This window comes from Pseudorasbora parva, chromosome 3 (assembly GCF_024679245.1).
Source record: "Pseudorasbora parva isolate DD20220531a chromosome 3, ASM2467924v1, whole genome shotgun sequence".
Classification (NCBI taxonomy): domain Eukaryota; kingdom Metazoa; phylum Chordata; class Actinopteri; order Cypriniformes; family Gobionidae; genus Pseudorasbora; species Pseudorasbora parva.
Genome location: NC_090174.1, coordinates 7,426,818 through 7,449,925, shown reverse-complemented (window position 1 = coordinate 7,449,925; position 23,108 = coordinate 7,426,818). Strand labels below are relative to the sequence as shown.

The 23,108-nt window shown below is 37.7% G+C and overlaps 2 protein-coding genes across 3 annotated transcripts in view; both read right to left on the bottom strand.

Annotated features, from left to right (window-relative positions):
• The window catches only part of LOC137070396 (phosphatidylinositol transfer protein beta isoform-like), a 45,038-nt gene extending 41,043 nt beyond the window's left edge, over positions 1-3,995 (bottom strand). The window contains exon 1 of the mRNA XM_067437502.1: positions 3,808-3,995. Coding sequence (XP_067293603.1) covers positions 3,808-3,995 — 188 coding nt within the window. The remainder of the gene's footprint in view (positions 1-3,807) is intronic.
• Positions 3,996-6,687: 2,692 nt separating this feature from the next.
• On the bottom strand, positions 6,688-22,243 carry kat5b (K(lysine) acetyltransferase 5b). Of its 2 annotated transcripts, XM_067437718.1 has the most exons (15): positions 22,152-22,243; positions 21,975-22,041; positions 21,090-21,158; positions 20,784-20,920; positions 20,547-20,615; positions 16,426-16,599; positions 13,663-13,734; positions 13,082-13,144; positions 12,466-12,714; positions 11,339-11,428; positions 11,024-11,164; positions 10,795-10,888; positions 10,452-10,611; positions 9,439-9,520; positions 6,688-8,380 (listed from the first exon to the last, which is right to left on the bottom strand). In XM_067437718.1, exons 1-15 carry the CDS (start codon positions 22,164-22,166, stop codon positions 8,246-8,248), a joined length of 1,617 nt encoding a protein of 538 aa, XP_067293819.1. In that variant the 5' UTR covers positions 22,167-22,243; the 3' UTR covers positions 6,688-8,245. The 2 variants fall into 2 exon arrangements, with proteins under 2 accessions (XP_067293819.1, XP_067293821.1); XM_067437720.1 differs by lacking the exon at positions 20,547-20,615.
• Positions 22,244-23,108: the final 865 nt, after the last annotated feature.

The following is a 23,108-nucleotide window of genomic DNA, read 5'->3' as shown; positions in this document are numbered from 1 at the left end:
TGTGCGTGTAAATGCAGGCATCCCAAAACTTTTGGATACATATGTTATACATTATTATATATAATATAATATATTATATATATATATATATATATATATATATATATATATATATATATATATATATATATATATATATATATATATATATATATATATATATATGGACCTCAATTTTGTGTTTGTCAACATTTTCAGTTCGTCGATGACACTTAATTCCGACATAAGTGAACTTTTGCCTGTATGAAGATTATAATTTACTGATGCATCATCAGGCATGCAACACCAGTTACTGTATCTCATATTGAAGGCTGCGCATCTGGAAGTCACATTTTTTGGCCGTAATGTACATTTCCTTTCAGAAAAGTAAAAAAATAAATTTCTTTATTGTGAATTGTAATTTCAGTCATTTCTTTCTTTGCATTTTAATGGTTACGTTCCTGAAATCCAAAGACAGCATTTTGGAAGGCTGAAGTTCTACATGATTAAGCTGTAATTATTTCAACTGAAAACATTTCACCCGCAATTTTATTATCAGCATTTTTAATTCAATAATCCACATTCACCTTCCAGACTAAATTATTTAATGGGCATATTTCTGGTCTATTTTATTTTGCATTACAGTGCAAATAAAAAGGGATGGCATGAGGATGAGGGTAAATAAATGATGAGAGAATTTTTGGATCTCATTAAGAAATAGGAATGTATAAAGTGTACATATGTCTTCTTGTGTAATGTAGCCCACTCTAGTGACCCTGAGCTGTGACACTGAGGTTTCCGTAAACATAAAAGCATAATCTGTATCTAATAATTACATATAATATATGCACCATGACAAAAGGGTAATTTTCCAATACCAATACTAATGGTAATCACTCCAAAAAAAAAATCACTCCATATTATAAATGGCCAACTTCACCGCCACTTCACTTCACAGAATGTGAATGTGGTGTGGGCTATGTGTGTGTGTGTGTGTGTGTGTATATATATATATATATATATATATATATATATATATATATATATATATATATATATATATATATATATAGCCTATTTACTCCCCTGTGACAACTAGCCCTTGTCTACCTTAAAACAAAACTTCAAAGTAAACAAAGTTTCAAACGAGCTAATTATATGTCATAACAGCGACACTTTACTGTAACAGGTTTACTATAGGCTATACGTGAGGTGTAGAAATGACTTCTTGTGATAGAGGAACATGATTAACTGAATGTTTTTAGTTTCTGTCAGAACACCGGCAGGTCAGACCAGAGTTCACCGGCATCACACACACACACCATCATCTTCACACAACATGTAAAAGTCACACAAACTGAGTCTAAGAATCTAGCAGTATAGGTAAAGTGCAACACAAACTATTCAATATTAAATAGCGAAACAGAAAAATCTATCAAATAAACAAAAACCCTGAAATGTAACACTTACTATTCTCTGATGAGCACCATCTTCACCTCCGCGGCTGCGCCACTCAACTGACGTCACATGCGTTTATAAAGGCTCTCTCTCTCTCTCTCTCTCTCTCTCTCTCTCTCTCTCTCTCTCTCTCTCTCTCTCTCTCTCAAAGAGAGAGAGTTATCAAAGATAGTCCTTTAAAGCATGTGTTTGGAAGTTTGTTGGATGTGGGACTCAGCTGTGTTTTTAAGAAGATTATTGTGAGCATGAAACAGAGATGCCTTTGTGAATGGACACGTCACTCTGTGGCTTTAAAAAAGTGTTTGCAAAAATTTCATGGAGGAAAAAAGTGTACAAAATACTGCACTGTTATAATGTAAAATATTTGAAAATGATAGCCTACGTTAAGAGACTTAAGTGAGTTCCATGAAACTTAAATTGCTGAATACATTACGTACAGAATAAACCTTCTATTGCAGTTAAGAGAAATCAGCTAACTGTGAAATCACCAGATAGCAAGTCATTCACTTTAATCCTGAGGATAATCAACCCTCGATAGTGAGTCTAGAAGGTAGCCTAATATTTTTAAAACCTTGTTCACAGCAGCAACACAACAGTCTAAAACGGTGTGGTAAAAAATACTCGTAACCCCATGAGGCCGTGTAAGGGCAGAGCTATTGCAACCTGGAATTAACAGAATTAACAGCTTTTCTGATTCTGTGTATTAACATCTTAAACATTCACAGTGGGATTTGCTGTTACTACACTGGCAGTACCTTACAGTACACTTATGTAAGTTAAAGGAATAGCTCACCCAAAATATAAAAATGCTCTGGAAATGATACTGTTAAAAGTTATAACCCCATGTTGCTACGTTTTATAGTGTATTATAACTCTTGTTATGATGAGATACATGATATGTGAAGGCTGTTATTCATGTCTTCAGAATAAATACCCTTATAAAGCATTGGAAAGGCTTTATAGAAAGTGAAAGGGAATTTAAAGCAGTTTAATAGAACAAAATGTGGAGAAATAAGGAGTCTGAATAGTTTTGCAAGGCACCCCTATATAGTTCAAAATGAAGGAGAAAGTATTTTGCCATTTAGTTACCTGAACTCTTAAGGCTGCAACATACTCCGCAAGAACAGAGAAAAAAGTTCTCGCTCCCAGGGCAGCTTGTTCTCGACATCGCCTGAGCAGAACTTTTTTCTTGCGTTGTCCGAGAACTATTCTGTGATTGGTCAGACATTTAAAGTGGGTGTGGTTAATGCAGAGAAACGCAGATGATCGGCATTCGGCACCTGCTTTTCTCGTGAACTATTGAATGTACCGGCCAGAACAAACTTTTTTCTTGTTCTTGCCACCTCGAGAAAACGAACACATTTCTTTGTTCTTGCGGAGTATGTTCCAAGCTTTACAGGCATCACACACAGGTGACTTGAATAACACAGATTATCGGAAGGAACAGTGGTGACCTGGGGACAGGGTCATGGGAGGGAAGGCCCATGTGGTCCAAACAAACAAGCTATAGCTTAAATTGTTCAAGTTAAGGCTGGTTCAGAATACACAGTGTATCGCAGTTTGTTGCGTATGGGGCTGGATAGCCACTGCCCAGTCAGGGTGCCCATGCTGACCCCTGTCCACCGCTGAAAGCACCAACCGTGGACACGTCAGCATCAGAACTGGACCACAGAGCAATGGAAGAAGGCGGCCTGGTCTGATGAATCAAGTTTTCTTTTACATCACGTAAATGGCCGGGTGTGTGTGCATCACTTACCTGGAGAATATGGCTCCAGGATGCACTATGGGAAGAAGGCAAGCCAGCAGTGTAATGCTTTGGGCAATGTTCTGCCGGGAAACATTGTGTCCTGCAATCCATGTGGATGATACTCTGACACGTACCACCTACCTAAGCATTGTTGCAGATCATGTACACCCTTTCATGGAAACGATATTCCCTGGTGGCTGTGGCCTCTTTCAGCAGGATAATGCGCCCTGCCACCTAGCAAAAATGCTTCAGGAATGGTTTGAGGAGCACAACAACAAATTTGAGGTTTTTTGAGGCTACATGTGGTGACATACAGTGGTGTGAAATGTCATGCCTCACAGGACCACATTTCTACATAAATACAGACAGTATAAACCTATACACAACTATAGTCTGACTATAAATATACTATATATAAATATTTACCTATACAGTTTATTTTTCATGTGATGTGGTAAGGTTAAGTTGTGTTTGGAGGTAGGTGAGACAGTCCATGTTTCAGGACGTATGTTTTTGTATGGTGTTTTCAAAGGGGGGTGGGGTGATTTGAGTTCAGGGCTCTCACAGCCTGGGGGAAAAAGCTGTTGAGCAGTCTAGCGGAGCGAGCTTTGATGCTTTGGTACCGTCTTCCTGATGGTAGGACCTGGAAGAGGGTGTGGGAGGAGTGTGTGGGTCCTTCACAATACTGGTGGCTTTGCTGGAGCATTGTGTGTGGAAAATCAATGTCCAGGATAGAGGAGAGAAGGGCACCAATGATTTTTTCAGACGTGTTCACTCTCCGCTGGAGGGTCTTGCGGTCTACAGTTCCCATGACTTATAGTTGTTCTGATCCATGGAGACCCCCGCCTCACAACTTACAGGACTTAAAGGATCTGCTGTTAACATATTGGTGCCAGATTCCACAGCACACCTTCAGGGCTCAAGTGGAGTCCATGCTTCAATGGGTCAGGGCTGTTTTGGCAGCAAAAGGGGGACCCTCTGTTTCCTGGGTAAATATATTCATTTGTATTTTATTGTATTTAATTATAGCATGTTCTTACCAAAATATCACAGGCAATATGAGATTTATAAGGTGGCTAGAGATAAGCTAGCTAGGCTGAACAGGCAAGACAATGTTGTAGAGACCATCAGTGGCCTGTTACATGAAGTTAAACAAACCCTGAGTTTTAGAGTAGGTTTAGATTCGACAAAACCATACAAATCCCACCTGGTTAAGATCAGGTTCAGGCTCTACATGAACATTGTGATTGTGAACTCTTGAGTATGCGCACTGCCACTGAAAGTGTGTCCTGCATTCAATAGCCAGTCACATGGAACATGGAGAGCACAAGATTTGATTGACTTCACTCTAATATATATATATATATATATATATATATATATATATATATATATATATATATATATATATATATATATATATATATATATATATATATATATATATATATATATATATATATATATATATATATATATATATATATATATATATAAAAAGATAAAGATTATTATAATAATTTAACCACACCTACCAGGCAATAACAACTGCTGCTGAATGAAGTAAACCAGAGATTCCCAACCCTGTTCCTGCAGCACCCCCTAGTGCACATGTTGAATGTTTCCTTTCTCTCATTTCAGGTCTTTGAAAAGGGTTGGGCAACTTCAGTCCAGTTCTCGAGATCTACAGGTCCTTCTCAAAAAATTAGCATATGTGATCAAAGTTCATTATTTTCCATAATGTAATGATAAAAATGTAACTTTCATATATTTTAGATTCATTGCACACCAACTGAAATATTTCAGGTCTTTTATTGTTTTAATACTGATGATTTTGGCATACAGCGCATGAAAACCCAAAATTCCTATCTCAAAAAATTAGCATATCATGAAAAGGTTCTCTTAACGAGCTATTAACCTAATCATCTGAATCAACTAATTAACTCTAAACACCAGCAAAAGATTCCTGAGGCTTTTAAAAACTCCCAGCCTGGTTCATTACTCAAAACCGCAATCATGGGTAAGACTGCCGACCTGACTGCTGTCCAGAAGGCCATCATTGACACCCTCAAGCGAGAGGGTAAGACACAGAAAGAAATTTCTGAACGAATAGGCTGTTCCCAGAGTGCTGTATCAAGGCACCTCAGTGGGAAGTCTGTGGGAAGGAAAAAGTGTGGCAAAAAACGCTGCACAATGAGAAGAGGTGACCGGACCCTGAGGAAGATTGTGGAGAAGGACCGATTCCTGACCTTGGGGGACCTGCGGAAGCAGTAGACTGAGTCTGGAGTAGAAACATCCAGAGCCACCGTGCACAGGCGTGTGCAGGAAATGGGCAACCGAGAAACAGCGGCAGAAGCGCCTGACCTGGGCTACAGAGAAGCAGCCCTGGACTGTTGCTCAAATTTTGCATGTCATTTGGAAATCAAGGTGCCAGAGTCTGGAGGAAGACTGGGGAGAAGGAAATGCCAAAATGCCTGAAGTCCAGTGTCAAGTACCCACAGTCAGTGATGGTCGTGGGTGCCATGTCAGCTGCTGGTGTTGGTCCACTGTGTTTTATCAAGGGCAGGGTCAATGCAGCTAGCTATCAGGAGATTTTGGAGCACTTCATGCTTCCATCTGCTGAAAAGCTTTATGGAGATGAAGATTGGGTTTTTCAGCACGACCTGGCACCTGCTCACAGTGCCAAAACCACTGGTAAATGGTTAACTGACCATGGTATTACTGTGCTCAATTGGCCTGCCAACTCTCCTGACCTGAGCCCCATAGAGAATCTGTGGGATATTGTGAAGAGAAAGTTGAGAGACGCAAGACCCAACACTCTGGATGAGCTTAAGGCCGCTATCGAAGCATCCTGGGCCTCCATAACACCTCAGCAGTGCCACAGGCTGATCGCCTCCATGCCACGCCGCATTGAAGCAGTCATTTCTGCAAAAGGATTCCCGACCAAGTATTGAGTGCATAACTGAACATAATTTTTGAAGGTTGAATTTTTTTGTATTAAAAACACTTTTCTTTTATTGGTCGGATGAAATATGAGAGTTACATAATAAGAGTTACATCTTTGTTTTATTTAGGTAAGAGACAATTTTGTACACTACTTGCTGGTTAACATTCAGTAAAAAAATAAAAATTAAAAAATTAAAGCAGGGGTCTCCAAACTCAGTCTTGGAGGGCCGTCCTGCAATTTAGCTCCAACCCCAAACATACCTGAACCAGCTAACCAATGCCTTTATAGGAACTAGGGTGTGTGTCAATCAGCTCCCTAGTTCATTAGTCAGGGCACTGATCAGGGATTCAGCCCATTGACTTATGTCCTGATCAGTGCCCTGACTAGTGAACTAGGGTGCTGATTGAGACGCAGGGATAGTAAGACATTGATTAGCTGGTTCAGTGTTTGATTGGGGTTGGAGCTAAACAAGTCTGGGGACCCCTGGTCTAAAGTAATAAAAGTGCAGGTATCCAAATGTTCTTGACCTTATTGCATTTGACCTTAGACACAATACTATACCAGCATAGAAAAGACATTTATTTCATGTGTATGAAATTATGTACAGACACAATGACATTTTAAATCCCCATTCAAGCCCAGTTCAACACGGATCATGATTGGACTCACTTTCAATGGCGAGCCGCCGACTTCCAGCGACACGAGCAACAGTAACCGCTGGAGACAGGATGTAGACATGCCCAGCTAAGCAAAGCCAAAGCTTAACTTATGCAAACCAGCAGCGACCACATGTGTCAGTAAAACAGAGTTAAGATTAACCATATGTAGTAAATTTATATTAAATAAAGGCTACACACCGCAACCAAGCTGCCATTTTTTTTTTATCAGAAATGGATCTGTGTTTGTTTCGGCCACATATTCACAGCCACAATGGAAAAGGTAAAAAATTGTTTCTCTTTTTTATAATTTATATGCACAGACTCCATTTAAATAAACCATTACCTCCAAAATGTTTTTTCTTTAAGAGAAAGAAAACGGACTCCATGTCAACATGGAATGACATTCATGAGTGTCATTCATGGACATTACTGCATTTGACAGTGGCTAGTGGGCGTGTCTAATATTGGTTGCCTAATAACATTTACAGCATTAGCAGATTCCCATGCTATTGAAATCCAATCAGATTTATTTCTCCTAAAAGACTTTCTAGCAGAATATTTGAAACGGAATCGGTGCATAAATTATAAGAAGAAACAATGTGTGCTCTTTGTCGGTCATGGCTTGGCCATGCAGCCAAAGTGCAAGTCGAGGGCTATCTGGATCCAAGAGACCATTCAGGGCCCAAAACATCATAGATCACAGAACTATTGCCACTAATGAGCTCTAAAATCAACTTGGCTCGCAAACGTTTTGAGAAACGCAGCCCAGGCTGGTAGACTGTCTGGTGTTCTCTGGAAAGAACTCAGTTTGATCATGAAAGTGAAAACAAGTGGCAAGCCATTTCTTCAACAAAAAGGAATTTTGTATGTCGCAAGTAGTCATGATTTAACATATAAACCTCAAATAAACTACATATGCCAACTGATATATGAATAACTTCTCTTGACACAGTATTTGGCATGAGAAAAATCACTGCTTATTTACATAAGGTTTCTTTTAACTTTGTTGCATAGCGGAGTACACCAATGGTATCTGTAGCTTGTATCAGAAGTCACCAGCTCTCCAATGAAAATGAACACAGTCATTTCACTTTACCGACTGCTGATAATTGTGTGCAGAATACAGTTATAAAATATGGCATGGATCATAAATATAGGTATCAAGGAGGATCTACAGAAATGGTTGGAGAAAAGTAAAAAATAAATTAAAAAAAACATTCTTCCATTCACTTCTCACATAGCCTACAGACAAATAACAGTCTAAAATCTCACAGAATGAATATGAACTTTGTAAAAGTCAATCACATAACATGCAAATGTGGACATTATAACAATATTAAACTGTTTGTCTTCTTGTACACACATTTTCAGGGCAAGTCTGTTAGCGGAACAATTAGTCTCTTGAATTGAATTCCTTTGTGAGCGGGATGTGGCATGTTAGTCCTCCTACAGTCTTTACCACTTGCCCCTCTTGCTCCAGTCTTTAGGGGTGAAATGCAAACATTTGGAGTCAATCCGGAGGTGACGCTTCTGCATGGCCCGCTCGTGACCTTCCACTATGTCCTCTGATAGGGTGAGGATATACTGACCCTGCAAGGAGATCAATTAAGTTGAACAAACCACACTCAACTTAAGCAAACATTAGAAAACCACCAATTGTGATGATATACAGGTCCTTCTCAAAAAATTAGCATATTGTGAAAAAGTTAATTATTTTCCAGTTTAAAAAAATTAGCATATTATGAAAAGGTTCTCTAAACAAGCTATTAACCTAATCATCTGAATCAACTAATTAACTCTAAACACCTGCAAAAGATTCCTGAGGCTTTTAAAAACTCCCAGCCTGGTTCATTACTCAAAATCGCAATCATGGGTAAGACTGCCGACCTGACTGCTGTCCAGAAGGCCATCATTGACACCCTCAAGCGAGAGGGTAAGACACAGAAAGAAATTTCTGAACGAACAGGCTGTTCCCAGAGTGCTGTATCAAGGCACCTCAGTGGGAAGTCTGTTGGAAGGAAAAACTGTGGCAAAAAACGCTGCACAACGAGAAGAGGTGACCGGACCCTGAGGAAGATTGTGGAGAAGGACCGATTCCTGACCTTGGGGGACCTGCGGAAGGAGTGGACTGAGTCTGGAGTAGAAACATTCAGAGCCACCGTGCACAGGCGTGTGTAGGAAATGTGATGGTCTAGGGTGCCATGTCAGCTGCTGGTGTTGGTCCACTGTGTTTTATCAAGGGCAGGGTCAATGCAGCTAGCTATCAGGAGATTTTGGAGCACTTCATGCTTCCATCTGCTGAAAAGCTTTATGGAGATGAAGATTTGGTTTTTTTTGTATTAAAAACACTTTTCTTTTATTGGTTGGATGAGATATGCTAATTTTTTGAGATAGGAATTTTGGGTTTTCATGAGCTGTATGCCAAAATCATCAGTATTAAAACAATAAAAGACCTGAAATATTTCAGCTGGTGTGCAATGAATCTAAAATATATGAAAGTTAAATTTTTATCATTACATTATGGAAAATAATGAACTTTATCACAATATGCTAATTTTTTGAGAAGGACCTGTATTAACCTACTTTATCACATTAGGGTGGATGGAAAATCTAAAAATGAGGAAGAAACATTTAGAGCCATCGCTTACCTTATAATAATTGATGAGGTTGAGGTATTGAAGAGTTGATATCACATCCTCTTTCTTGACACTGGTAATCTCACTGATTTCACTGAGAGAATCAAAAATTTGCCATAATTTTGATTTTTGATTGCCATAATGTTAAAAACAAAACACCCAGCCATACACATTTCAAAACTAAGACATCAAAATGGATATGGGTAAATCTTGAGAAGAAATGTCTGGCTTGTATTTGACCCCAAAATCAAAGGAAAAGACAATTATATTTTGCATTGTAATATATGTTTTGAGAATTTAACACATTAAACAAGTTTATCACTAGATTCTCATTATTGTAAAAACAATCAGGACAAGACGATGAATGTTTTTTTAATTTTATTTTTTATCTGCATTAAGGCAGTACAACAAATTTTTACCATGATGTACATACACTTATAATTTAATTATCTGAGGATTAACAAAAATAAGGGCATACATTTAAACAATATCCAGGCTTATTATTATATATTTAGTAAAAACATTATTACTATATCAAGACAGAAATATCCTATATATGCGTTACTACTTTAATTAGTTAAGTTACAATACTTTCTTCACTTGTAAGAATAAAACCCTCAACTTTTATTTTGGCATAAGAGAGATCGTTAAATGTCTGTGATAAGTTTACATCCACTTATTTCAAATCTCTACTATAATCATCTCTCCTCAATAAAAGTTGTAAATTATGTGAATGTGAATATTTTCAGCTGATAGTTTTTCATGGCCGAAATTTTGGTGCAGCCCTAATATCAATGAGCTGCTTGCAAAAAAGAATACAGTGATGCTGTGAAACACACAGCGCAACACACTACTTTATTTACAATTTACACTGCAGTGAGTCTCAACTAGATATCTGAGAGAACATTAGCGTGTAGTATTGATGCACATTTCTTTATGAAAAAAACCGAGATTAAGTCAAATTCACCCACATACACTTTTTGGTTCTGATTTTTAATAGTGAGGATAATGAAGAGGATACTTACTTGATGGTGATCTGTGGCCGTTCCCCATTCTCTGATTTGAGGTTCATGAGGATCTCCAGAATTGTTTGAGACCAGTAAGAGCGATAGGAGAGCAGACCCAGATCAGACAGAGGCTTCTCTGGAGTACCCGTCTTTCCTTCCACTTTTGAGAGCTCATAACCTAACAGATGTGAAAATGGACCAAATATTTAGGGGTTTTTTTTGATGAAAAGTTTGCATATACGACCTACACATTATTCTAAGATGGCAAGCAATTACTTTGAATGCATTGTAAAAATAAAACAATAATAAAAAAATCATTATGTGATCGTGAAGACAAAGACATAACTGTATGATTACTCACTAAACTCAATTAGTAGTTTGCCATAGCCTCTTCTCTGGTAAGGTGGTAAAGTCAAAATGCAGGCTACATTGTAGTCTTCTGTTGATTCTTTTTCCTTTAATGGGAGAAAAAAATGCAGAGACAATAAAAAAAACAATGCAAGCAAGCCTATCGTACAAAAAAGGGGCCTAGCCAAAATGTAAAACTCTTCATATACCACTGCATTGATGGAAGCAAAGCTATATTGTACCTTGGAGAAGTAGCCGACTATGTGGAATCCCTTTGAATCATACTCCGTCATAACATAGAAGAGGAAAGGATCCGTGTCATAGTACAGGGTCTTGTGGTCCAGGAAGCATTTGGCCAATAAACACAAATTTTGGGAATATGTCTGTGCAGTGAAAAAAACAACAGATTTAACAGGCCATCAGGAAAATGCATTTCCGCAAACGTGCCTCACAACACTGACCATCTTAACAAACATGTTCAAACCCATTCAATATATAAATACATATATTGCCAACACATCTGCAAACAAAAACATTACAAACTAGATGTTACCCACCTTGTTTTTCCTGCCATCTATTTCAAAGAAGGATATAGTTCCTTTGCGATAAATCTCATTCCCTGGCGGGTGTCGAAGGTTGCATTTTGTCTGCAATAGACAGGTGAGTTATCTGTAGGGATGTTGCTGAAGGCATGTACACACTAAAGCTTGTGGCTTTAAGTGTCTGTGCTTAGGTGGTTGCCAACCCAAAACATAGGCAAATAAAAAGGTACATTTTCAAAAACTGATTAAACTGATTATGGTTATTTACACACATAAATTGGGCTTTGATTTACTGATTAGAAACAATTCATTAGACTGAATTTAATTATTATACCTGTAATCAGCTAAATAACGTAAGAACATCACCAGATGCAAGTACAGCTTGACAAACTGAACTGTAAGAATAGTTTGACCTGCACAAATAAAGGACATGAGAAATTCAAATATAGTCTACAAAACATCTGTTGTGACCGTTATATCAACTTTACCTCAGAAGCTATTTTTTCCCCTTTTGATGACCATAGTGTGCAATATTCCTTGCATTAAACCATTTAAACCAAAATATGAGGAAAACCCCCACAAACACACTACAATTCAAAAGATTGTTTAAATGTTTTTTAGTAAGAAGTTTCTTTTGCTCATCAAGGCTGCATTTACTTGATCAAAAATAATGAACAAATCTGAAATATTACAAATTAAAATAGCGTTTTCTTTTTGAATATATTTTAAAAAGTAATTTATTCCTGTGATGCAAAGCTGAATTTTCAGCATCATTCCTCCATTCTTCAGTGTCATTCCAATATGCTGATATGGTGCTCAAGAAACATTATCAATGTTGAAAACAGTTGTGCTGCTTCATATTTTATGGAAACTTTGATACATTTTTGCAGGATTATTTGATTAATGTAAAGTTCAATAGAAAAACATTTATTTGACATAGAAATATATAAGACTTTATAAATGTCTTAATCACTTTTGATCAATTTAATGCAGTCTTGCTGTATAAAAGTTTTTTTTGTTTTTTTTTTACTGAACTTTTAAAAAGTAGTGTATGTTGTTTTGGTGCAGCTTTACGGAGATGGAAACATGCCATCATATGATGCGGTGAGAGGGAATAAACAATACAGTCCTTAAGCTCTTACCAGATGCCTCTGGAGACACTTGAGGCTCTTGAGGTACTTAAGACAAAATTCACAAAGGTAGAGGATGGGGAGGGCGGTGAGCTCCTGTGGGTATGGAGAAAAGTACCACGGCTTTAGCCTGTGCCGGCCCAGCTCAATACAGTCTATGTTTTTCATTCGTGTGACGATGTCATCGTGACTGCGGTCCGACACCAAACTACCAGTCATGCGAGGGGCAGAGGGAATACCATCCGAACTGTCCTGGGAATCCTGAGAGCAGATAGTGGAGTTAGAGAGATGCTGGGACGGCATCTAACAGCAGTGAATGACAAAAGCGGATGTCCTGTGCATTAATTTTTTTTTTATCTCTGATCTTTATCATATCTCTAGGGCAATCTTGCTCTCTCTCCTGTAAATATCAGAAGATACTTATTTATTATTACCCAATTACCTGAAAAAGAAAATTAAATACTGTAATCTTCCATAGTACAACTGACTCTTGCATTTATGAGACCCAATGGCTTTTTAGCTAAATTTCTGTAGTTTGAGTTTCATACTTTTCTCTAAAAAGCCTCTCCTAAATGCCTCCACTTTAACAGACACACAATCAAGGCAATGGGAAGTAAAGGACCCGGACCTCTCCTGGTGGCAAATAGACGGTGGAGCAGCGAGGGTTGTTATTCTGGAACACCTTTACCATCTAACAGAAAAACACAAGTGGATGCAAAGCTTTGGGACATTTTACTTGAGAGTGGAGGAAAAAAGGTGACAGCAAAAAATCTGAATTATGAGTAGGGAAAACAAAACATATGATGATTGAGCGACGATGGGATTTACAGCTTCATGTTTTAAATGTTTTAACAGCCCAGAAATGTAGCGTTTTAAACGCTGAGTAGAAAGAATAAAAGAAGCAAAACCTCACGTTCACTGTTTTTTACATCACTTTTTTTTTATATATATTATATATTTTGATATATTTACTTGTATACCGGCAATTAAAGATGCACACACCCCCATTAAACAGATTTATGCTAAACCCACTTTATGCCAGCCACTTCTAGGCAAATAATGAAATGTGTGATATTTGATTGTAAGAATGTATTAAAAATGAGTGATAATCAAAACATGGGATTCAGCCATTTAATGATTCGATAGACATTACAAAATTTGCATCATTTAGCATTAAAAATCATCTGTAAATCGAGTTGCAGATACTACCTCATCGGTTCCTCCACAATTTTTCCTTTTTCTCCCTGGCTGAGAAGGAATAAGACGACGTGCTGTGCCATTCTTCAAGAGAAAAAAACAAAGGGAAAAAAAGTCCAAATTAAATCAGTTTTTTTTTTTTAAATATTTAAGATCAACAGGTCCTTGTATTTTAATAAATAAATAGCCGCTAGCTCTTCTTTTTTATTATACCTTTATTTAACCAGAAAAGACTCATTGAGATTAAAAATCTCTTTTCCAAGAGTGTCCTGGCCAAGAGAGGCAGCAGCACATTTAACAAGGTTTCAGACATAAAAACATATAACATATGACATCAACATATAACAATTTGTACAAGTAATAAATAATTATAAAGTCATAAGAAATCAGAATTTCACATATTATCGCAAACGATAAACAACGGCAATGATCTTCCGTCATAATTGGGTCAGTCATAACATCTACAGCCAGTATGTGTAGCTTCCATGTTTTTTAAAAGTGATTTAAAAGCAACCAATGAAACCGGCTCCTTAAGATTCAGCACATTTTGCAGCTGATTCCAAGTGCAGGGTGCCGCATACTTAAAAGCCCCTTTTCCCAATTCTGTCCGGACTTGAGGGACAGATAATAAAAATAAGTCCTCAGAACGAAGACAATATCTTCCTGTACCTTTCTTTTTGATGTAAGATTGGAGGTATGGGGGAAGCAGACCAAGAATTGCCTTGTAGATAAAAATGTACTAATGATTAAGTCTACGGGTGGACAATGCAGACCAACCAACCCGATCATACAAAGAACAGTGATGAGTAAGTGCTCTAAAGTTTGTGATAAACCTAAGAGCTCCATGATAAACAGAATCCAACAGTTTCAAGCTTGTGATGGAAGCATTCATGTATATAACATCGCCATAGTCCAGCACTGACAAGAAAGTGGCAGAAACAAGCCTCCTTTTTGACTCAAAGGAAAAACATGACTTGTTTCTAAAATAAAAACCCAATTTCAGCTTTAGTTTTTTCACCAACTGTTGAATATGAGGTTTAAAAGAGAGTGAATCATCAATTAGGATACCAAGATACTTGGATTTAGAGACAGACTCAATCTCGGAGCCCTGAGAAGTAGTGATGGGTAAAAGGTTCTGTGACTTTGATTTTGCATTTGAGAACAACATAAGTTTTGTTTTGTCGTTATTCAAAACAAGCTTTAAATCGAATAAGGTACGTTGTACAGTATCAAAAGCAAGTTGAAGGCGATAAAGAGCTTGGTTTGGAGTTGATGCAGAGCAGTATATCACAGTATCATCGGCATATAAATGAAAATTTGCGTTGGAGACATTTTGATCCAGATTGTTGATATATAAAATAAATAAAAGTGGTCCCAGCACTGACCCCTGGGGCACACCCTTGGTTATACTAAGAGGGCTGGAGGTTAAACCATCTACCTGTACACACTGGGATCTACCAGATAGATAGTTTTCAAACCAGCAAACAGTTTTTCCTGACAACCCGACACTGAGGAGTCTTTGTTTTAATATTGCATGATCCACAGTATCAAAAGCCTTCGATAGGTCAATGAAAAGGGCTGCACAATGTTGTTTTTTATCTAAACAGTCAATAAAATCATTTACTACTTTTAGGGCTGCTGTAATTGTGCTGTGTTTTTGACGAAAACCTGATTGAAAATTAGACAGAATATTGTTAATAGTTAGAAACTCTTTCAATTGTTCGTTTACCAGAGTTTCCATAACCTTGGCCAGAACAGACAGTTTCGAGATGGGTCTGTAATTATTTAAATCAGTCGGATCGCCTCCTTTTAACAGAGGAAGTACAAATGCAGATTTCCATATAAGTGGAATTTCATTCGTGTCCAGAGAAAGATTAAAAAGATAAGTCAAAGGCGGTGCAATAAAATCAGATGCTAACTGTAGAAAATAAGGCTCCAAGTTATCAGGACCAGGCGATTTTCTAATGTCTAAAAGTGTGATTGCTCTATGTACTTCCGAAACTGAAAATGGCTTAAAACTAAAAGAATGACTGACTCCAGAATGACCATGAGAATTTCCTTTAGGATGATTCTGATGTGAAATGTTGAGTGAATCAAATAATGAACCAGAGGCAATGAAATGCTCATTAAAACAGTCAAGCATCTCAGCCTTATCGGATAATTTATGTGAGTCCTTAAGAATACATGGTGGCAGCTCAATGCCTGTTTTGTTTCCAGCTAAGGATTTGATCGTCTTCCAGAATTTTAAGGGGTTATTTAAATTATTGGAAGTATCTATAAGAAAGTGGTCAGCTTTGGCCTTTCTGATAGCCACGGTGCATAAATTGCGCAGTCTCCTGAAGAGCAGCCAATCAGAATCCAAGCTTCTCAGGTAATTTTGACTTTTCTTTCCACTTTTAAGTGGAATTTTGCCAAACTTGTATTGGGAACACACAAAACATTCACTGATTCAATGAGTTTGTGCAGTTGTAATAAAAATAGTAACAAATCCTTCCCTCTTGGGTCAATTTGATAGCCATAGAAATGAACAGGAAATGGGGGAGGGGGCACAATCCAAAAACAAATAGACACACAAACAAACAAAGGCATGTGACAAAAGACTATCCCCAGTGCAGAATGTATACACACACCTAGGACTTCCAATTAAAATGAATGGGGGTTGGGGTCATATATAACAGGCAATGTGTTTTTTGTTTTTTTCTTCAAATTAAGAAAAAAATGGTTAGATATTAACATTTACAATGTACAACAAAAAAGTTGTTTTGTTTGTTTTACCGTGGTGAGAGTGGCGAGTGGCTCATGTTCTTCTCTGGATTTAATGCTGAAGGAGGAGTCCCTCATGGCTGGATAGACCGAGGCCTGACTTGCCTCTGCAGAACTGGGAAGTGAAGGCACTGGAATCGCTGCAGCAACTTGAGTTGCCAAAGACACAGATTCTGCTTTTCTCTTCTGAAAGAGCAATCAGAAAGACAAATCACTTTTTCACTGCAAAGAAAATAAAGCACACAATTCTTAAAATAACTAAAATCGGAAAAAAGGGTGTTTTTCTGGGGTGCTGTAGATAGTTGGCAGGTCACTATGTTAGCTACGTTATTCTAGATCAGTGGTTTTCAACTCTGTTCCTGGAAACCCACTGCTCTACACATTTTGTATGTCTCTCTTATCTGACACATTTATGCTGCCTTCACATGCTATCAGAATTATCATAAATACGAAAAATAGAATTTGGACATGAACGCCCTCTCAACTTATATTTACTATGTGAGAAAATCCGACAATTTGTATACCTAAATTTCCAAGTTGGGTATAGAAAACAGTTTAAACATGGCAGATGTGACTGTTTTTCTTCAGTAGTTTTATTCCACAACAGCTACATCGCCTTGTCGTTTCCATTACTCCATATTTACATATGAATGACCATTTGAAGCATATTGTATGTTTCATATGCAGTGAAAATAGCATGTACTTGATTGAAATTACACATTTTTCAACAGGCTGACTATCTAGGTACACACTGAATGTGTATGTTCATTGTTGTCAACGAATGGGACACATTTTATTCAAAATTAAATATCCTAAATTAATTTTCGGCTTTAATAAAATTCCCTCAAGAAATAGGCAAGACTATACATGGTGTCCTGAACGATTCCTATTATTTCTGACAAGCTCATAATCACGACTTCAGAAGTGGGAAGTAGGAAATTTCCAGACATGTCTGAGAGGTTGTATTTATGAGTTGAACACACATAAACACCACCACAAAGCTGTAAATACCAGTGGGAAGCTCTGGATTTTCTTTGAGCACCGATCTTTATGAGTTTGGGGCGTGTGAGTGAGAAACAAGGTGGATAACATGTAACCCCTACTGCTCGGACCGGGACTCGAACCCGGGTCCGCCGGCATGGGAGTCGGACGCTCTAACAAGAACGCTAAAGGCTGCAACCTCTAGCGTCAGTCGCTAGAGCATCTCTTGAGGTCAGAGGAGTGAGGTTTTACTCGCACAGCAACTACTACTAGCTGGCCTCTGTTACACTCACCCCCCTAAACCTCACTCCCATCCGGGTCACGGCACCAATGTAACCCCTACTGCTCGGACCGGGACTCGAACCCGGGTCCGCCGGCATGGGAGTCGGACGCTCTAACAAGAACGCTAAAGGCTGCAACCTCTAGCATCAGTCGCTAGAGCATCTCTTGAGGTCAGAGGAGTGAGGTTTTACTCGCACAGCAACTACTACTAGCTGGCCTCTGTTACAAACACAACAGTTATAGGTACAGTGACATTGTCAGGCTCGTTTTATTTGAACATAAGCTAATTGCCAGCACAAAATATGATAGCATTAAAATAACAATGTATGTAACAAAGTTTACAGTGGCTTCATAAATTAGTTGACATAAAAGAGCAAAAAACACTTTTGTTCATTTTCTATAAGTGGTTTAAATACCTTACTGTATTTTTGTGTAGTTAAATAAGAGCAGGGGCCTATTGCACAAAAATAGGATAAGGGATTAAGCTGGGATAGATGATCCTGGCTCAATTTATCCGCTAATATACAGTAATCTTTCGTTATCGTTCTTGGTGAGTGTGCCTTCAGGGTATGTTTACACGACAGCAGTTTACTAAATTTTGCATACAGATGACAAGATCGCCAAAATATCCCAGCCTAATCCCTTATCCTAGTTTTGTGCAATAGGCCCCAGGTACTCTGCAATCTTGCTCTGACGAAAGTACACCTGACAATGTAAACAACTTCCCAACTCATAAAGACAAACTTCCCAGTACTTGAATGCATCATTATTTCGAGTTCACGCTGTACGATTTGGTCATGATTTGGACGTCAGGCAAATTTTGTGAATCCTTAAAGATTCCTGGGATTCTATGCTAAGTATTTGATCATTGTTCACATGTTCACCAACAGCTGATTAATGACGTTGCGATACATTTTTAGCTCAGGCGAAATTTTGCAGTGACAGAAGATTTGTTGCACACTCCTGTGGTGTGACTTCTCTTACAACAACCGTCAAAACAAAATCCAATACAGCGTCCCTGGATATGGCTTGAGTCTCTCCTTTAGTGTGGACTTGATGGGATTTTTTTTTTCACCAACTGTTACTCATAATTAGGTTTACAGATTTGAGCAAACCTCGAACCCTAAGTACTAATAACAATAATCACCACTAATCGCTGAAGAAGAAGAATTACCGAGTGAACTTCAGTCACTTACCTCATGATCTAAAAGAGAGATTACAGAAGTAATGAGTATGTAGGTAATGCTTGATGAGAGTATATGATAAATATGGAAAATGCTTGCATATTTACTAGTACAATTCTTGAAATATTTTTTGTATTATTGTTCTAAGAAGCCTATTGTGCTCTCAGAGGCTGCACGTTCAAATGTTGTATAAACAGACTAACTAAGCAGCAAATCAGCATATTAGAATGATTTCTGAAGGAACATCTAACACTGAAGACTGGAGCATATTAAAATTAAATTAGAAAACAGTCTTTATAAATTGTAATAATACTTCACAATAGGCTTGTTCGACTTCCCCTAGCGATGCGCAGACCGATCGGCGGCTGACTTAAAGCAGTGCATGCCGGTTAGAAATTTTGTCCGACTTGAGACAGCGCCGACGGCACGTGACTGTGACGTATGTCAACAAAGTACCGCGAGAGCGATTCGAGAGCAGGCGGCTGATGCAGCCGCCGCAGATTCTCAAGGGTGGCTGCAGGAGGCTGCTCGAGCTCTGATGACGACACAGCTGATCCACGATTGGCCGGATTCACCGCATGACAGTGAACACGTGTGTTTCGTGTTTATTCTAAAACCTTATGTTACACTAATGCTCACAAATAATTTATTTATAACAGTAAAACCTCTTTTCATGTAGTCGCGACGTTATATTGTCATGTTTATCAAACTAAAACTGATAAAAACCGTTGACACCACTTCATTGATAGTGTGGTTTATATGTTGAACCTTTAATCTTGTCCAAACAGATGCTTTATTAAGCAGTATATAAAGTATTGGATGAAAATATCATTTGAAACATCTGTGTATTTGAGAAATATTGCATTTATTTAACTTTAGATGTGATTAAGTTTGCAAACACAGCTCAAGCGTCACCACGGGAAGCAGAAAGTGTCCGACTTCACGTCTCCGTTTGCAGCTCCTCCCCGCCTGCACTCGGCTACTCTCGCCGATCGCATGCATCCAGCCGCAGCCGATGTCGAACACACCTAATATTACAGTTGTTGTTTTTACTGTATTTTTGTTTAAACAAATGCAGCCTTGGTGAGCATAACAGACTTCAAAAATGACAATTTTTGAACATTAGTGCACATACAACACTGAATAGATTTGCTTTAGGAGGGGAAGAAAAAAACAACAACAACAGATGCTATGAATTGAACAGATACTATATCTTACAAAATGGTTTAAAATATTATCTTATTTAAATGACAGATCACCCCAAATTTTAAATTGTGTCATCATTTACTCGCATGTTGTTTCAAATACGTAATACTTTAATCTGTGGTAGATCTAATTTGAAGAATTTGTCTATAAGATGCAAAGCAAAAATAAACCTATGAATAAAAAATAATAAATCAACTTTCATTGTACATGCACACACAAAAGCTTATTTTTGAAAGTTTGAAACAACATGAGAGTGAGTAACTGATGACAAATTTTAATAGTGGTATCATTACCATTACATATAATGTTCAAGCTGCTTGACAATCGGCAATGTAAATTGAGTCGAGGCAAAAATTGCATCCCTCACACTTGTTGGAAAGTGTGATATGAGCTCATTCGAACTAAATTCGGCCCATTGGTTAAAAGCTATTGCTTAACAGATTGAGTTTTATTTGTGTAAATGGGCGGGTTTGTCTGTACCGGTGTGGGGAGGGTTTTGCCTCTTGATGGAGCTGAAGCAGACTGAACGTTGAGATCTAGACTCTTCCTCTGAATTTGAACAGAAAGGAAGAGAGGATGGTAAAGGATTACATGGCACGTAAACAACTGCTTGTGACACAATGTTTCAAAATGAAGGTCAATCACTGAGGTGGGGGCGTGTCACATTTCATCACAGAAATCCTAACACTGTAGGCAGATTTGAAATGACATTCTCACCACATCTCTCTCTGGGGAGCTGGGGCGAGACCCCGGCAGGCCGTTCTTCGTAGGGGTTTTTGCCTCCTTTTTGGGAAACTGGAGCTTCTTCAAGTCCAACCGGTCTGGAGTAACCCATTCGTCCAGTCGCTTATTGACTTTTCAAAAAATAAGACAAATTAGGTAAATAAATTATATTATTAATTGCATTTAGCAAAAAGGCTGAACAAAAACTTGTCTCAAACAAGAATCTATTATATTATAAATAAATAAAACTGTATTTGCGAGGGAAGTATAAGTTATTGTATTCAAATGGTTGCTACTCACAGTCAATATAGTGGACATAGTAGAGCTTTCTCCCAGGAATGTCTTTGACACTGAGGATTTCAGCCAGCGCTTTAAAGGAATGAAAGGATAAATTAGTATTCAAACAGCTAAAAGCTTAAATTGGATCGACTCATATCTAGCAATAAAAATGTTATCCCTTGTTAGAAAGTTGCTTTTCGGGAACATATGGGATAGTCAACCAGCTCTAACAAGCTGACATGTAATGTCAACCATCTGATAGTCCAGCCTGGAACGTTTTTGTTTAAACGAATGCAGCCTTCAGCAACACAGACTTCAAAATGTACATTTCTGACCTTAAATAACAACAAGCATCTTGACCGAGGTGGTCCAAATGTACTACTATCTGATAGTCCAACTTCACAAGAATCTAGACCAGCCTGGGACAGCTTGAAATTATGCGCATACACAAAACGTACTATAGTAATGTTACATAGGGTAACCATAAACCAGGACACTCGGCCCGGCAATGAGATACTCAAATAATACTCAAAGATTTCTTATTCATTTCAATACATTTAAAGTATGATCTCTGAATGGATTAGAGAAAATTGTTATATTGGGACCAGGACAGGAAATATAACATCTCCTGGGAAAACAGGACGTTTGGTCAGCCTAACGTTACAACAATGGTATTTTAAATGCGAATCATGAAATATGAAAATCACAATTTCCATTCAGTTGCTTACCAAATATAGTTAAGCATTAGCTAATACATCACTACATCGCATTTTAAAACAAACGATTAACGTTCGGTAAGAAAAAAAAAACAGTTCGCTTTATTCAAACAAATAAATAAAGCGGAACAGGATGGGTTTAATACAGACTGCGAGTCCTTTGTTTACATTCTGTATGGATCTCACTTACGCCACTCGTCTTCATTTTCTTGATTTTTTCGCAGCACGGGAAGACGGCAGCCTTCAACGATTTCGACCTATTGGAACATAATGCCTTATAAAAAAAAGCGACCAGTGGTAACAGAGCAAATGTGTTTTAAAACAGCACCAAGACTATATAAAACCATACTGACTGATAGATGCTTACCGAGGAGTCCGCCATCTTGATCACAGACAGAACACCTTTAGCGAACAGAATTGTGGGTAAAAAGAGAACGCCGGATTGTTGCTCCAGGGGGCGCTTAACGTTACGTTACGCCTTGCCCAGCCCTACAGAGCTGAATTCAACCCGATTCTAAGGGCTTTTTTAGTTGACATCTACACTTGATTTGTATGCTGCAATGTATCATAGTTTAAACGTGTTAGCTACAATGATAATAAAATAACAATAAAGTAAAAAATAAATGGACCCTGCAATCTTTACGAAATTATTTTAAATGCAGTGATCACTACTATATGTGCTCTATGCAGTATAGCCTACAGTGGATCACATCCATCACGGCCAGCGAGGAATAAAGTAACACTTATCAAGTGATATAAGAAGCTCTGTGAATACCACTGGTGATGTCCTCATAGTAAGTCTGTATACTAAGGTAACCAGATTTCTGATATCGAGGACATTTTCTAGTTCAGTATAATATCATTGAAATCTCACTTTAGGAGGAGAACGGGGCACAGTAACACTTTTTGACTTTCTCAGTTTCTGTAAATCTACTTGGGGTTCAGAATATATATATATATTTTTTTTTTCTAGTCTAGACCTACAATTATTTTGTTTCATTAACAGTAGCCTATAGCCATACTTTTCTCGATGTACCCCAAAAGAACGGGAGTGAAGTGTGACAACTTGCACCACTAAAATGTAATAGAAAAAATATATACAAGAAAAACTAAAATATCTTGTCAATAAAATACAATTATAATTTTTTTCATGTAAAATAATGGCATTTTTTAATAATTGAAAATAAACATTTTTGAGTTTGACAACAAACACACACTGTAAAAAAAATATTTTGAAAAAAGTTACCTGGTTGCCTTAAAATTTTGAGTTCATTGAAATTAAAATTTTGAGTTAATACAATGAACATTGTTTGAGATTTGACAA

Excerpts from the sequence above, each read along its gene's own strand:
- kat5b (XM_067437718.1), bottom strand. Across the intron at positions 21,159-21,974 it reads AGAAAATGAAGACGAGTGGC|CGCTGGCTGAAATCCTCAGT; the intron begins GTAAGTGAGATC and ends ATTCCTTTAAAG. Across the intron at positions 13,145-13,662 it reads ATTGTGGAGGAACCGATGAG|ATGGTAAAGGTGTTCCAGAA; the intron begins GTAGTATCTGCA and ends TTTTTCTGTTAG.